The sequence below is a fragment of the Rhinichthys klamathensis genome, unplaced genomic scaffold (genome assembly GCF_029890125.1).
Source record: "Rhinichthys klamathensis goyatoka isolate OS25496 unplaced genomic scaffold, OSU_Roscu_1.1 h1tg000115l_1, whole genome shotgun sequence".
In the NCBI taxonomy this organism is placed as follows: Eukaryota; Metazoa; Chordata; class Actinopteri; order Cypriniformes; family Leuciscidae; genus Rhinichthys; species Rhinichthys klamathensis.
Window position 1 is genome coordinate 1,929,420 of NW_026606652.1, and position 14,652 is coordinate 1,944,071.

At 39.4% G+C, this 14,652-nt stretch overlaps 1 protein-coding gene across 9 annotated transcripts in view; it reads left to right on the top strand.

The window, feature by feature from the left end:
- Positions 1-13,120, top strand: part of pacs2 (phosphofurin acidic cluster sorting protein 2) — a 47,873-nt gene extending 34,753 nt beyond the window's left edge. For 2 of the 9 annotated variants that reach the window (XM_056254946.1, XM_056254949.1), the window contains exons 15-25: positions 385-491; positions 659-813; positions 903-1,013; positions 2,854-2,965; positions 3,449-3,481; positions 7,656-7,698; positions 7,801-7,843; positions 9,006-9,132; positions 9,217-9,443; positions 9,549-9,689; positions 12,439-13,120. In XM_056254946.1, the coding sequence (XP_056110921.1) occupies positions 385-491; positions 659-813; positions 903-1,013; positions 2,854-2,965; positions 3,449-3,481; positions 7,656-7,698; positions 7,801-7,843; positions 9,006-9,132; positions 9,217-9,443; positions 9,549-9,689; positions 12,439-12,557 (1,218 nt within the window). In that variant the 3' untranslated portion in view covers positions 12,558-13,120. The remainder of the gene's footprint in view (positions 1-384; positions 492-658; positions 814-902; positions 1,014-2,853; positions 2,966-3,448; positions 3,482-7,655; positions 7,699-7,800; positions 7,844-9,005; positions 9,133-9,216; positions 9,444-9,548; positions 9,690-12,438) is intronic. The other 7 variants (XM_056254948.1, XM_056254950.1, XM_056254954.1 and 4 more) reach the window with 7 other exon arrangements.
- The last annotated feature ends 1,532 nt before the right edge of the window (positions 13,121-14,652 follow it).

Below are 14,652 nucleotides of genomic sequence, written 5' to 3' on the forward strand. Positions count from 1 at the left end.
CATACAAAAAAAAAAAAAACAGTATTCAATTTAAAATAATTATTTTTGTTCATATATTTTAAATGTAATTTATTCCTGTGATGGCAAATCTGAATTTTCAGCATCATTACTCAAGTGTCACATGATCTTTCAGAAATCATTTTAATATGCTGATTTGATAATAAAAATAAATGTTTCTTGTTTTTGTGGAGACCATACATTAAATACTTGAATGAAAAGAACTTCATCTCATCTGATTATTGTCGTCTTTTTATTACGGTACCTTAAATTACTCAAAGTAAAAGATAAGACTATACATAAGATTCATAGCATGTGAATTATAAGTCTGTCATCAGTACAAAAACAGCTTCAACTCTTGGCTCTTTTCCTCTCTTTTTCTCTCAGTATGTATCTGAGGTGTTACAGAATCACGGTCTTCCTGTTGTGTGTACATATACCATGGCTGACGTACAGGCAGCGTTCAGCACCATCATCGCTCGCATACAGAGATTGTGAGTCACTTAGTCACACTGAAGCAGAGAGGAAACACACATACACATTGAATTATTTTTGCCATTTGACTTTTTTTTCCCCCAGGATAGTAACACACTATGTACCCCCCCCCCCCCTTCTCCCCCCTTCTCCCCCCTTCTCTTTCTCTTTTTGTCGTTCTCTCTAGTTGTAACAGTAACTCAGTCACACCGACTCCAGTGCGGATCGGAGTAGCAGGAGCTCAGCATTACCTGTCTGCCGTTTTGCGTTTGTTTGTGGATCACTTGACTCATAAAACCCCCGACTGGCTCGGATACCTGCGATTTCTCATCATCCCTCTCGGTGAGTGCAGGAGTTAGAGGAAAAAATTAGCAGGCACTGACCAATAAAACACTACCAGAAGCACTAAAAATGTGTGTGTGTGTGTGCAGGGGTTCATCCAGTGGCTAAATATCTGGCCAGTATAGACTACAGATATAACAGTCTGTTCCAGGACTCGGCATGGAGAGATCTTTTCCACAAACCAGAAGCACCATCCTCAGGTAACCGTCTCTCTCTGATAGTCACTCACTCTCCATTCTATCCATCTGTAAATATATACAAATATGTATTTGCATATTAAAAATATAATAATACTCTATTTACTTTTATGTAAACACACACACACACACACACACACACATGCATATATACACTCACCGGCCACTTTATTAGGTACCCCATGCTAGTAACGGGTTGGACCCCCTTTTGCCTTCAGAACTGCCTCAATTCTTCGTGGCATAGATTCAACAAGGTGCTGGAAGCATTCCTCAGGGAGTTTGGTCCATATTGACATGATGGCATCACACAGTTGCCGCAGATTTGTCGGCTGCACATCCATGATGCGAATCTCCCGTTCCACCACATCCCAAAGATGCTCTATTGGGTTGAGATCTGGTGATTGTGGAGGCCATTTTAGTACAGTGAACTCATTGTCATGTTCAAGAAACCAATTTGAAATGATTAGAGCTTTGTGACATGGTGGAAGTAGCCATCAGAGGATGGGTACATGGTGGCCATAAAGGGATGGACATGGTCAGAAACAATGCTCAGGTAGGCCGTGGCATTTAAACGATGCCCAATTGGCACTAAGGGGCCTAAAGTGTGCCAGGAAAACATCCCCCACACCATTACACCACCACCACCAGCCTGCACAGTGGTAACAAGGCATGATGGTTCCATGTTCTCATTCTGTTTACGCCAAATTCTGACTCTAACATCTGAATGTCTCAACAGAAATCGAGACTCATCAGACCAGGCAACATTTTTCCAGTCTTCAACTGTTCAATTTTGGTGAGCTCTTGCAAATTGTAGCCTCTTTTTCCTATTTGTAGTGGAGATGAGTGGTACCCGGTGGAGTCTTCTGCTGTTGTAGCCCATCCGCCTCAAGGTTGTGCGTGTTGTGGCTTCACAAATGCTTTGCTGCATACCTCGGTTGTAACGAGTGGTTATTTCAGTCACTGTTGCCCTTCTATCAGCTCGAACCAGTCTGGCCATTCTCCTCTGACCTCTGGCATCAACAAGGCATTTCCGCCCACAGAACTGCCGCTCACTGGATGTTTTTTCTTTTTCGGACCATTCTCTGTAAACCCTAGAGATGGTTGTGCGTGAAAATCCCAGTAGATTAGCAGTTTCTGAAATATTTAGACCAGCCCTTCTGGCACCAACAATCATGCCACGTTCAAAGTCACTCAAATCACCTTTCTTCCCCATACTGATGCTCGGTTTGAACTGCAGGAGATTGTCTTGACCATGTCTACATGCCTAAATGCACTGAGTTGCCACCATGTGATTGGCTGCTTAGAAATTAAGTGTTAACGAGCCGTCGGACAGGTGTACCTAATAAAGTGGCCGGTGAGTGTATATATATACACACACACACACACACACACACACACACACACACTGACACACACATGCACACAAACACATGTTTTTGTCCACGTCCATGGTGACCTAATTTGAGGTCCGCATGAGGAAACAAGCTTATAAATTATACAGAATGAGATTTTTTGGAAAATGTAAAAGTGCAGAAAGTTTAGTGTGATGGGTAGGGTTAGTGTAAGGGAATAGAATATACAGTGTGTACAGTATAAAAACCATTACGTCTATGGAGGGTCCCCCCAAAGATAGGAAACCAGGTGTGTGTGTGTGTGTGTGTGTGTGTGTGTGTGTGTGTGTGTGTGTGTGTGTGTGTGTGTGTGTGTGTGTGTGTGTGTGTGTGTGTGTGTGTGTGTGTGTGTGTGTGTGTGTGTGTGTGTGTGTGTGTGTGTGTGTGTGTGTGTGTGTGTGTGTGTGTGTGTGTGAAGTATATAGATTTTCTCTGTCAACTTCTTTCTGCAGCAGTTCAGGACAGTCCAGATATTGTTTCCAGAGTGACACAGTACATGTTGGGAGCAAATGGAGCTCATCAGTTGCCCATAGCAGAGGCCATGCTCACCTACAAGCAGAAAAGGTAATACACATGCACACTGCAGCCCTGGTCCATATTTACTGTATATAAAGGAATTAAAAAGTTCAGAGAAGGCAACATAAATGCTGTGCTGAATATGGAATATCAGTGTGATTGTTAACATGTTACCACTTTATAATAAAACATATTCAAAGATTATAAGTGTCTACAATTGTATTTGGCTAAATACAATTTGAAAATATCAATAAACTATTGATATAAAAGTGCTTTGAATATGTGTTATTTGAGGCTGGGTTCATTTTCAGGTGCTCTGAAGATGCAGATATCTGGTTTTCTACTCAAAAACTGACACTCGATCCATGTTGTGCATTTTTCCAGATATCTGCATCTTTTTCCATGAGCATCCTTTTCCTTAAAGTCATGTTTTGTAAAGAAAGCATGTGAATGTCAATGTTTATCATCTCTGTCTGTGAATAACATACTTTATTTCTCTTTATTTTTTTATTTTCCTTGCCCTCTCTGAAGGAAAAAGAGCTTTCATTTTGATTTTGCACTAAGGTATTGTGGTCCTTCTGCCTGTGCTGATACTGTAGCCAATCAGATACATATCATCTTCGGCCTCTTGCTTCCTGTCATATCTCTCTCTCTCTCTCTCTCATATCTCATATATCTCATCTCATATAGCATCAAGGTTGAGTTATGGCTGATGGAGAGCAAAGAGATGCTTTTGAAACTCTAGAGATTCTATCCACACTTTGAAATTCTGGGTCAAAACAGTTCAGTGGGCTTATGTGATGGGACTTTCTGTCATATTGAGCATCGCAGTTTCTCTAAAATTGGTCCATCTCCTCCACATTGTGCCGTCTTTAGAATTAGCCATTAAAATGTATAATGAAGGCTGCTGGGTGGAATGAATCTGAAGTTTTTATTGGATCTCTTGCTGTCCTGGGATATGAATATTTCCTCCATCCTCCTCTGAACACCTCTGATGTTCTTCAGCAGAGCAGTGTAAGCTTCTCATAACATTCAAAACTAAATGTCCTCCCAGGACCCAGAAAAATAGCTTTGGAGTTTTTTTTAGCTAGAGTTTTCGGAGCATACGATGTCCTATGTAGAGGACTTCAGAACTCAGTTATGAAAAAAATTAGGATAAAACATAGGCAACAATTATGTTTATACCTGTTTCAGACTATTTTTGTTCTTTAACACATTCTTCTTTATAAAAAGAATAAAAATTGTTAATTGCTAATAAAAAAAGCAAATATATTTATTTAAATGAATTTATTTAGTACTTTGGCACAGAAATCTCACTAAATATAATTTCTCAATTATGAAATGTATTACAGACTGATTTGATATAATTTGTTATAATTATTATATTTGTTTATTAATAATTAATGTATATATTTAAATTATTTAATTCCTGATTTATTATTTAATTAGTGTAAACAGGTTAAAAAAAAGAGTTCCAAATCTTAAACATTTTCCTTTACATTTTTCTTCATGTTAATACATTGTTTCACGGCAACTTTTTATGTATATACTGTAAAAAACTATAGCATTTAAGAGATCTGGGAAATTCGTAAATGATTAAAGTGAATTTCTGGGTCCCAGAGGATATTCTCAATTTGAATGGCAAAGTAAAGGATGCAAATTATTTCAAATGATTCCACTTTTATAAAAAAAGACAAATAATATTATCTAGGGTGAACAGACTTTAAGATGGAGGTAAAATTTATTCATTTTCTGTCTTGGCTTTGTTTTCAATTTTCTCTCTTCTAGTGATCTCTCTCTATCTGTCTCTCATCTGGGTAAACAACCTAAATTACACAACACACACACACACACACACACACACAGTCTTGATTCTTTACACTTGGCTGTATCGCTGCTGATATTGGCTGATTTCTCAGTTTTTGGTTTCATCTGTGTCCCTTTATGCTCTGGTGCGCAGAGCAATAAAACATCTGTTACGCTTTTCACTGAGAGCAATTCTATTTCTGCTGAGATGAACTCAATGAACTCCCTATATTTGGGCTTCTGTTGTGTTCTTGGGGTGGTTCGTTGGCACAGAGATTATTTATTATTTCGGTTCTCTTATAATTTGCTTCTGGTTCTGTGTTTTGCTCTGCTCTTCCATCAGAGATGGTTTAACAAAACATGAGATTTCAGTCTGAATGAATATACATATATATATGAAACCCAATTTTATGCTGAATAGAGTGGCCATTTCATAATATATTTTATTGTTTGTAGTATAATGAACAAGGTATTGTACATCACATTATTTTTTGTTGCTAGACCTATAATCTGGTTTAGACCACATCTGGTTCAATTAGCCTAAATCTGAGCTCTGATTGGCTGAGAATGCTGCTTTCTTTCAGTTTTTTTTCTTTCTGGTAGCTTCTGTGGAGTGGATGGGGCAGTGGCAGAACGGCAACAGTTAATTGGAATTACACAGTCTTGTCTCGCTTCACAGCGTTTCTTTGCAGCATGCCTGAATGAATCAGATAGTGGCAATGCCAAATTCAGTGTTCGAAGCCTTTTCTCCTCAGAGATCAAAAAAAAAATTTAATAGATCAATGTTCTTTAATAGATACAATCTACGATGCCTCAGAAAGATACTATGAATGTGGTTTAGCATGGGGGGGGGCATTCTGGTTACTATAGTTTCTTATTCATTTCTAGGGAGAAAATAAAACCTGATAGATTTGTATTTATAAAGAAAAACACTCCAAAATAGTTCTTTGTCCTTCAAATAAACCCAAAAACTGAGTTTGTTTTGTTTGGACTTTATGTGTGTGTTTATGGGAACTTTGTGTTTTTGACAACCGTGTGTGTATTTGAAAGTTTAAGCGCAATAAAACGTGAATGAGAACTTATTTTAATACTCACGGGACGCGCCGTCTGACAGCCAGCTCTGGATGTATGTGTGCGCTCAGAAATATTTGAAGTTCAGTCTTATATATGGCTTTAAAACGCATGCAAATAACAAACTTTCATGATGATGAAGAACTGCAATGTTACATGAGAGGGACCGCAATAGAGACGATAATCAAAATCAAACAGATGTTTTAGTATCTGAGGCACGAGCTGTAAAAGCTCATTTGCATTTTAAAGATACATGCACAAAAACAGGATGTTTCTCCTTCCACTCAAAAATGCAGCAGCACCTCATTGCAGTACACGAGATCCAGGGGGCGGAGTTGGATCCAGATCTAAAGGGTGGAGATGGGTAGGATTAGGGGTGGGGTTAGGGATCAGGGGGCGGAGATGGGTGGGATTAGGGGTGGGGTTAGGGATCAGGGGGCGGAGATGGGTAGGATTTGGGGTGGGGTTAGGAATCAGGGGGTGGAGATAGGTAGGATTAGGGGTGGGGTTAGGGATCAGGGGGCGGAGATGGGTAGGATTTGGGGTGGGGTTAGGAATCAGGGGGTGGAGATAGGTAGGATTAGGGGTGGGGTTAGGGATCAGGGGGCGGAGATGGGTAGGATTAGGGGTGGGGTTAGGGATCAGGGGGCGGAGATGGGTAGGATTTGGGGTGGGGTTAGGAATCAGGGGGTGGAGATGGGTAGGATTAGGGGTGGGGTTAGGGATCAGGGGGCGGAGATGGGTAGGATTTGGGGTGGGGTTAGGAATCAGGGGCGGAGATGGGTAGGATTAGGAGTGGGGTTAGGGATCAGGGGCGGAGATGGGTAGGATTAGGAGTGGGGTTAGGGATCAGGGGCGGAGATGGGTAGGATTAGGAGTGGGGTTAGGGATCAGGGGCGGAGATGGGTAGGATTAGGAGTGGGGTTAGGGATCAGGGGGTGGAGATGGGTAGGATTAGGAGTGGGGTTAGGGATCAGGGGCGGAGATGGGTAGGATTAGGAGTGGGGTTAGGGATCAGGGGGTGGAGATGGGTAGGATTTGGGGTGGGGTTAGGGATCAGGGGCGGAGATGGGTAGGATTAGGAGTGGGGTTAGGGATCAGGGGGTGGAGATGGGTAGGATTAGGAGTGGGGTTAGGGATCAGGGGCGGAGATGGGTTGGATTAGGAGTGGGGTTAGGGATCAGGGGCGGAGATGGGTAGGATTAGGAGTGGGGTTAGGGATCAGGGGGTGGAGATGGGTAGGATTAGGAGTGGGGTTAGGGATCAGGGGCGGAGATGGGTAGGATTAGGAGTGGGGTTAGGGATCAGGGGGTGGAGATGGGTAGGATTTGGGGTGGGGTTAGGGATCAGGGGGTGGAGATGGGTAGGATTTGGGGTGGGGTTAGGAATCTGGGGGTGGAGATGGGTAGTATTAGGGGTGGGGTTAGGGATCAGGGGGCGGAGATGGGTAGGTTTAGGTATATGTAAAGATCCAGATCCAACTCCTCCCCCTGGATTTCGTGTTCTGCAGTGAGGACCATCTTCAAAAATGGGCATTTACAACATGGTATAATAAATTATCTGTGTGGTATTTTGAGCTGAAACTTCACAGACACATTCTGAGGCCAACTAGGACTTAAGTTATCTAGTAAAAAGGGGCATAATAGGTCCCCCTTAATGTGATATATTTGTGTGGTGTTTTACATATCTATAAATGTTTTCTTTCTAAAATAGTCAAATCTATTTCTTCATAGAAGTCAATAGGTAACTATGCTAACCAGGATTTGTTTCCCCTTGAGGGTGGGCGGGGCCTTTTTGCTCACTGTATTAATTTAGTCAGTCAGTAAACAATGTGTTCATAGTCTCCTTTTTTTCTTCACAGTCCTGATGAAGACTCAAGCCAGAAATTTATCCCTTTTATTGGGGTACGTCATCCATTTACAATTAAACTTTATAGTTTTATGCTATTTTAAATGCTGTATTTGATTTCAATATATTCAGTATATTTGATTTCAACTTGTCTGCAGGTGGTGAAAGTGGGGATTGTTGAACAAACTTCTGCCACATCTGGTTAGTTATACTGTCAGTGTATTATGTATTAAATAGGGCTGTCAATCGAACATGTTAACTCTGTAAAGCTTGACGTATGAAATAATAGTAAGGAAAGTCACATGGAACAAATTTTGAAATGCGAAAAAAGTAAACAACAATTTTGCTTATGTGTTTTTTGTTGAGTATTATCATTTTTGATCCATCAGGTGTTGGTGGCTTATATAGAATGACATAGTGAGAATATAGAGCTCACACTCATGGAGGGAAAAACTTTCTTTTTTACTCAGAGGCCCAAACTGAGCAATAATATGCAGTTTGGTCCAATTGCTGATATTTATATTTGGCCAAAAAATAAGATTAAATTCTGAAAGAGCTCTTATGAAAACATACTGCAATGCAATAGAATGATGAGTGAGAGGTATACAAATAAACGTTCCTCAAAAGCCTGATGCATCAAAATTGATGTTTGCATTTTAACATAACACAAAAAAATTATGTTTGGATAATCAAGTAAACCTAAGTGGCTTCAGTCCAGTAAGTGTTCATCTTGAAATATTATTAACAATATAAAAGTTTACTTGATAAAATCATTAAAGATTTCTCATATTTAGAATTATACTAAAAAGCCTTTTACTTAAAAAAAAAAGTATGCACTAGTAATCATAGGGTAATTTAGAGGCCTTATAAATTTGCATATCAAATATATGATACAATGTGCTTTATAGACCTTATGTAGCCCCGCCCCTTTTCCGTTTCCACAGCATGAAGGTAAGACCTTACAGATTTATGAAGGAACCGCTGGTTTTAAAATCTTTCCGGTCTACTGACATTTGTGATGACTTCCGCTTTAAACATTGCAACACTCACGATAACTTTAGTTAACTCAACAATAAGTAAATCCACTTCACCGGGTAATTACTCTTCGACTGCAATGCCATAGAAATATACAGAGCTACAGCAAAAACAAACAAAAGTTCAAACACAAATTTCTAAAGACGGCTGCACGCTTGTTTCTCTGGCGCACAAGGTCTATAGGGTTAAGATAGTAGAAATGTATTTTAAAAACTGCTAACTGCCCTAAAATTTAATCTAAACAATTGTGAACCTACAATATTTGTTATATTTATTATATTTAAGCAATGTTTATGATTGATCTGTGCATGTGATCGTGTGTTCGTAGGCGATTCAGATGACGCTGCTCCTGTGGGATCTGCTCTTCTCTCCTCTACTCCTCCTGCACAGATCTCTCCATTACTGAAAGAGGCATCTCCAACGCCTCCCTCTTCTCCCTCTGTACACTTGTTCAGGTACTAACACACATACACACACAGTGCTAGGTGTCTGAGATCCCTTTAGTCTTCTATTTCTTCAACTTGTGTGTGTGGCTGCAGTTCTCCTGGAGGGGGCCAGGGGGAGCTGATGGGTCTTCAGGTTGATTATTGGATTGCTCCGTCAGAAAGGAAGAAAGAAGTGGAGAAGAGAGATTCCTCTGGCAAAAACACGCTGAAGTGCACCTTCCGCTCGCTGCAGGTTAGCCGCCTCCCACTGGGCGGAGCAGAGATTACACATCAGCCGACCATGTCCATGACTGTTGTCACCAAAGAGAAAAATAAAAAGGGTAAGACCTGGAAACACATAATTGCACAGTGCCGCTTTATATTACAGCGACATATTCAGTGACAGACAGTTTATAAAAGGTACTGTATTCTGTCTCTGTATTCAGTGATGTTTCTGCCTAAAAAGACCAAGGATAAGGAGGCGGAGTCTAAGAGCCAGGTGATAGAGGGCATAAGTCGGCTCATCTGCACAGCCAAACACCAGCAGACCATGCTGAAAGGTGATCAGCCAATCACAATTCATCAAAGTAATCACTACAACTTTCAATAAAATCAGAAGACTTTGCTTAAATGGGTCATATCATCATCAGTTCATTGAAAACATTTGAAAACATACTGCAAATCCTCCTCCTTTGAAATCATACTGCAAAACAGCCCGATAAGTAACTAAGCTGCAAAAGTGGCACATTTCAATGCAAATAGTTTTGTGGATCTGCAACAAAGTAATGCCAGTCCTGCAAAGACACTGTTATTGAAGAATAGGGCTGTTAAAAGTTATATTTATTATGCAAACCAACAGCTCTTAAACATTGACCAGCAATATATAAATGGACTTAAGGGATTTAAAATGAATCATTAAATCTTAAATTAATTTTAAAATTAATCAAGGGACATGAAAATAATATAGAAAATGACCCCTTTAAGTAATCAGTCTAAACACTTGTCAATTAAATTAAATAATAATTATTATTTTTTATTTAATAATAATAAATGATATACAGTTCAAAACTTTGGGATCCTTTTTTAAAGTAATTAATACTTTTATTCAGCATTAATACTTTCATTTATTTATTATAAAATTTGACATTGTTACAAAAGATTTCATTTTTATACAAATGCTGTTCTGTTCATCAAAGAATCCTGAAAAAAGAAGTCACCGTTTCCTCTCAAATATTAACCAGCACAATAATAAGAAGAAATGTTTCTTGAGCATAAAATCAGCATATTAGAAGGATTTCTGAAGGATTGTGTGACACTGAAGACTGGAGTAATGAAGCTGAAAATGCACAGGAATAAATAACGTTATGAAATACATTAAAATAGAAAACAGTTATTTTAAATTGTGATAATATTTCACAATATTACTGTTTTACTGTAATTTTGTGCATGAAAGACTCAAAAATATTTTAAATATATTTTAAATATTATTTCTTACAGACCCCAAACTTTTGAACGGTGGTGTGTGTATATATATACACTATATTGCAAAACGTATTGGGACACCCCTCCAAATCATTGAATTCAGGTGTTCCAATCACTTCCATGGCTATAGTTGTATAAAATCAAGCACATAGGCATGCAGACTGCCTCTACAAACATTTGTGAAAGAATGGGTCGCTCCCAGGAGCTCAGTGAATTTAAGATTGGTACCGTGATAGGCTGCCACCTGTGCAATAAGTCCATTCGTGAAATTTCCTCACTACTAAATATTCCACGGTCAACTGTTAGTGGTATTAAGTGGAAGCAATTGGAAACAACAGCAACTCAGTCACAAAGTGGTAGGCCACGTAAAACCACAGAGCGGGGTCAGCGCATGCTGAGGCGCACAGTGCGAAGAAGTCGCCAACTTTCTGCAGAGTCAAATGCTACAGACCTCCAAACTTCGTGTGGCCTTCAGATTAGCTCAAGAACTGCGTAGAGAGCTTCATGGAATGGGTTTCCATGGATGAGCCGCTGCATCCAAGCCTTACATCCCCAAGTGCAATGCAAAGCATCGGATGCAGTGGTGTAAAGCACGCCACCACTGGACTCTAGAGCAATGGAGACGTGTTCTCTGGAGTGACCAATCACGCTTCTCTGTCTGGCAATCCGATGGACGAGTCTGGATTTGACTGCTGCCAGGAGAACGGTACTTGCCTGATTGCATTGTGCCAAGTGTAAAGTTTGGTGGAGGAGGGATTATGTTGTGGGGTTGTTTTTCAGGGGTTGGGCCTTAGTTCCAGTGAAAGGAACTCTTAAAGGAAGGGTAGGTAAGTTTGAGAAACTAGCAGAAAACTGCTGGATTTTGAAAGTATCCAACAGAGAAACTCCCACCCCCTCCCTTCTGGGCTCCTTCCAAAGCCACGCCCCCAAAACACATGAACGTGTGATGCCGACCGCTCAGCTGGAGGACGCGTTTACCAGCGCCGAGCGGAGAGGAGCGCAGTGCATGGAGTGACATCACCTTTTTTTGCCTTGTTTGCCTGCACTGACTGTATATGCAGGTACAGGTGGTACTGGGAATTTTGACTGCTCTTTCTCTGCCATAATTGTGAGACTTCCTAGCTTCCGGCCGGTACGTGCCTCTCCTCTTTCAAAATGAGCGAGTCAACCGGGTGCGCGCATGTGGGCAGCTCCTGTAGCAGCAGGGTTGGTAGCCATGGTAGCGAGGGAGAGTGACAGTCATCCTAGCCAATCATTGCATTCGTTTCCGAATGGAAAGAGTAGCTGTGTTTATTGCAGCCCTGAGAGGACAACAGACACTCGATTTTTATACTCTCCTTTTCAGAGTACTTACATTTTAGATATGTATCGGTATATAAAGACTGTTTAAACAAATTTGGGAAAAAGTGTTTTAGAAACAAACTGCCTACCCTGCCTTTAATGCTTCAGCACACCAAGACATTTTGGAAAATTTCAGTCTCGCAGTCTTCTCGTCCAACATCAGTGCCTGACCTCACAAATGCGCTTCTAGAAGAATGGTCAAAAATTCCTATAAACACACTCCTAAACCTTGTGGAAAGCCTTCCCAGAAGAGTTGAAGCTGTTATAGCTGCAAAGTGTCTGCCAACTCCATATTAAACCCTACGGATTAAGAATTGGATGTCATTAAAGTTCATGTGCATGTAAAGGCAGACGTCCCAAAACTTGGCAATATAGTGTGTATATATATATATATATACATTCATATATCCGTAATTAGGTATAAATAAGGTATAATCGATGTTTGTGGAATTGATGAAAACATAGCTACACACTAAACGCAGTTATGTGTTTTTTTATGTTTCCTCTCTGCAGTGTTGATAGATGGAGTTGAATGGAACGATGTGAAGTTTTTCCAGCTGGCGGCTCAGTGGTCATCTCACGTCAAACACTTCCCACTTGCCGTCTTCGGACCCTCCAAAGGGCCTTACTGAACTTCAGCCTCACATCTTCACTCCTCTATGCTACGGCTGCCTTTACTCTCAGTGCTGCCTGATGTTTTTATTTCAAATATCTGCTTTTTTCACGGTTTGTGTCTGGTTTTTCTTTTTTTTCTTTTTTTTTTGACATTTGATTGTTCTTTTATGAAAGAGTTGATGTAGTCTTGGAAACAGGGCATATTTTTTTATTACTTATATGTTGAGCTTTTAAATCCCTCCAGTGGTTATAGTTAAATGACTAATGTACTGAATCTTTAAAACTGATTTAACTCCGTAACTAGTGAGTTTTGTGTCATTCTGTAAAGCTGTATCCACACATTTCAGCATCATTTCAGCAGCCAACACACTTGTGGGAGAGCAAACCAGCAAAAAGGAGAAAGGAACGGTGCTTTTGATTTATTAAAAAGACATACTCTGGACTGGACTCTGCTTTGGATGGATTTTCCATGTGGCTTAGTCCCGAAGACGGCTGAAGCATTTCATCCCTCTCTCTCACTCTATAACCTCAGCGAGGTCAGAAAGTCTCCCGAAGGTTAATTGTGTCTCTCTCTCTGTGTGTGTGTGTGTGTGTGTGTGTTGCAGACTTAACCTCGTTATATGTGGTTAACTTTTTTTTTCTGTAGGTTTGTGTGTGTGAATGTATTCACTGAAGGTACTGAACGCTAAAGCACTTTTAAAACATTACTAGATTTGTGTTTTTGTTATAATGCTTCTTGTGTTGCACAGCGCTGTTCACTCCAGCTAAAAACTGCAGCAAAGCTTTGTGGGAACTTTGGAGACAGAAACTGGACTGAGTGTCTGTGTCTACATTAGATGGACCACCTGTGGGCTGCACTCATAAAAATCTTTTTTTTTAATGTAACCGATTCTTAAAATGAAATGTATGTTCTGTTTTGTTGGCTTGTTTGAGGATGTCGAATTTCCCCCAGATGCTGTATTGGATTTAAATGATGTGCCTAGGACATGTTCAGGTCATACTTCAGCCCAAAATCAAAAGAAAAGAATAAGAAATTATATTTGGCTTTGTAGAAAAAATATAGCCTATTTTTAGGGCAAATAGTTACATTTTTAATTTAAAAAATATTTAAAGTATTTATTATTATTTTATTTTAATTTTTTTTGCATTGTAATGACATTTTCATGACAATTAAGTAAATGTACACATCATGAAACAATTTGTACTATCTTTTATAAAAAATCATCGTATAACAGTATTTTATACTGCAATATACAAATAATAAAAATGGGAAAATTTTCAGTTAGTTAACTGCTGTTAATGTATCAGGTATCATGGAATAAAAATGAACAATATTTTTACACATGTATTAACCGTGGTTAATTTAAAAAGTTTTTACATGTATTATGAATTAACAATGTAAAATAAGATATTTAAATTAACATTAACCTAGATTGATACATATTGTAAAAAAAATATTCATGGTTACTGGTTAGTTTATGAGATCAAATGTGTTAATGAATTAAACTTTATTGTTATTGTGTTGGCAAAAATCTAATGAGAATCACTTTTGAGAATAATGAGCAAACTAGAAAACAATTAGAGTAATGCCACTTGATTGGTCACTATTTAGAAAAACTTAATGACTAAAAAAAAAAATCTTCTGATTTTGGAGTGAAATATGACCGGCATGTATCGTGAACACTAAACGATGGAGCTACATAAATGTCACAATATCTTAATCTCACTAAACGTAGCATAAGAATGACAGTGTTCCACAGCCTGTGTGCTTATACCTGCCTGTCGGTGAGATGAGCATGTGTAGATACTGATGTCTCAGTGTTATAAAAGTATTAGACATGCCTTTTTCATAAGGCCTTTTAGGGCATCTCTGAACTATCTTAGTCTCTGCTTTTCAGGATGGAGAGATCGTTTAGTCCTCATTACTCATATAGAGTAGATTTAAATCGAATTATATTGTGCCTCACTTGCTCCTTAGAAAGCCAAAATATGTCACAAAAAAACAAAAACAAATCCAATCCGTGAGGGAACCATCCCATACTTCAACTCAGACTCGCACTTGTCACAATTAATGCAAGCTAGTGGCAAACCTGTGCAATGATGTCAGTGTTG